The sequence below is a fragment of the Pteropus alecto genome, unplaced genomic scaffold, assembly GCF_000325575.1.
Source record: "Pteropus alecto unplaced genomic scaffold, ASM32557v1 scaffold56, whole genome shotgun sequence".
Lineage (NCBI taxonomy): Eukaryota > Metazoa > Chordata > Mammalia > Chiroptera > Pteropodidae > Pteropus > Pteropus alecto.
Window position 1 is genome coordinate 1,174,483 of NW_006438871.1, and position 550 is coordinate 1,175,032.

A 550-nucleotide genomic window follows, 5' to 3' on the forward strand; every position below is an offset into this window, starting at 1 on the left:
GTGAGGCCCCCTGTGCCCAGGACGAGTGCTTCTCGGGTGACGGCACCACGCCGCTGGTGGCCCTGCCCACGCTGGCCACCCAGGCCGAGGCGCGGCCGCTCATCAAGGTCAAGCAGCTGACGCAGAACTCGGCCACCCTCACGGTCCAGCTGCCCAGCCCGTTCAACCGCATGTACACGCTGGAGCACTTCAACAACAGCCAGTCGTCCACCGTGTCCAGGCTGACCAAGCCGCAGGAGGACATCCGCCTGACCGACCTGTACACGCTCACCAACTACACCTACTGCGTGGTGTCCACCAGCTCCGGGCTGCACCACAACCACACCTGCCTCACCATCTGCCTGCCCAAGCCGCCCAGCCCGCCGGGCCCCGGGCCCAGCCCGGCCACGGCCACCCACTACATCATGACCGTCCTGGGCTGCCTGTTCGGCATGGTGCTGGTGCTCGGCGCCGTCTACTACGGCCTGCGCCGGCGGCGGCGCCGGCAGGAGAAGCACAAGCAGGTGGCCGCGGCGGCCGCGCCCAGCGGCCTGAAGAAGACCATCATTGA

The 550-nt window shown here is 68.9% G+C and overlaps 1 protein-coding gene across 1 annotated transcript in view; it reads left to right on the top strand.

Annotated features, from left to right (window-relative positions):
* ELFN1 (extracellular leucine rich repeat and fibronectin type III domain containing 1) overlaps positions 1-550 on the top strand; it is an 8,860-nt gene that overhangs the window by 6,275 nt on the left and 2,035 nt on the right. The window contains 2 exon segments of the mRNA XM_025049572.1: positions 1-547; positions 549-550. The exon segment at positions 1-547 is cut by the window's left edge and continues 59 nt beyond it; the exon segment at positions 549-550 is cut by the window's right edge and continues 340 nt beyond it. Of these exon segments, the coding sequence (XP_024905340.1) occupies positions 1-547; positions 549-550 (549 nt within the window).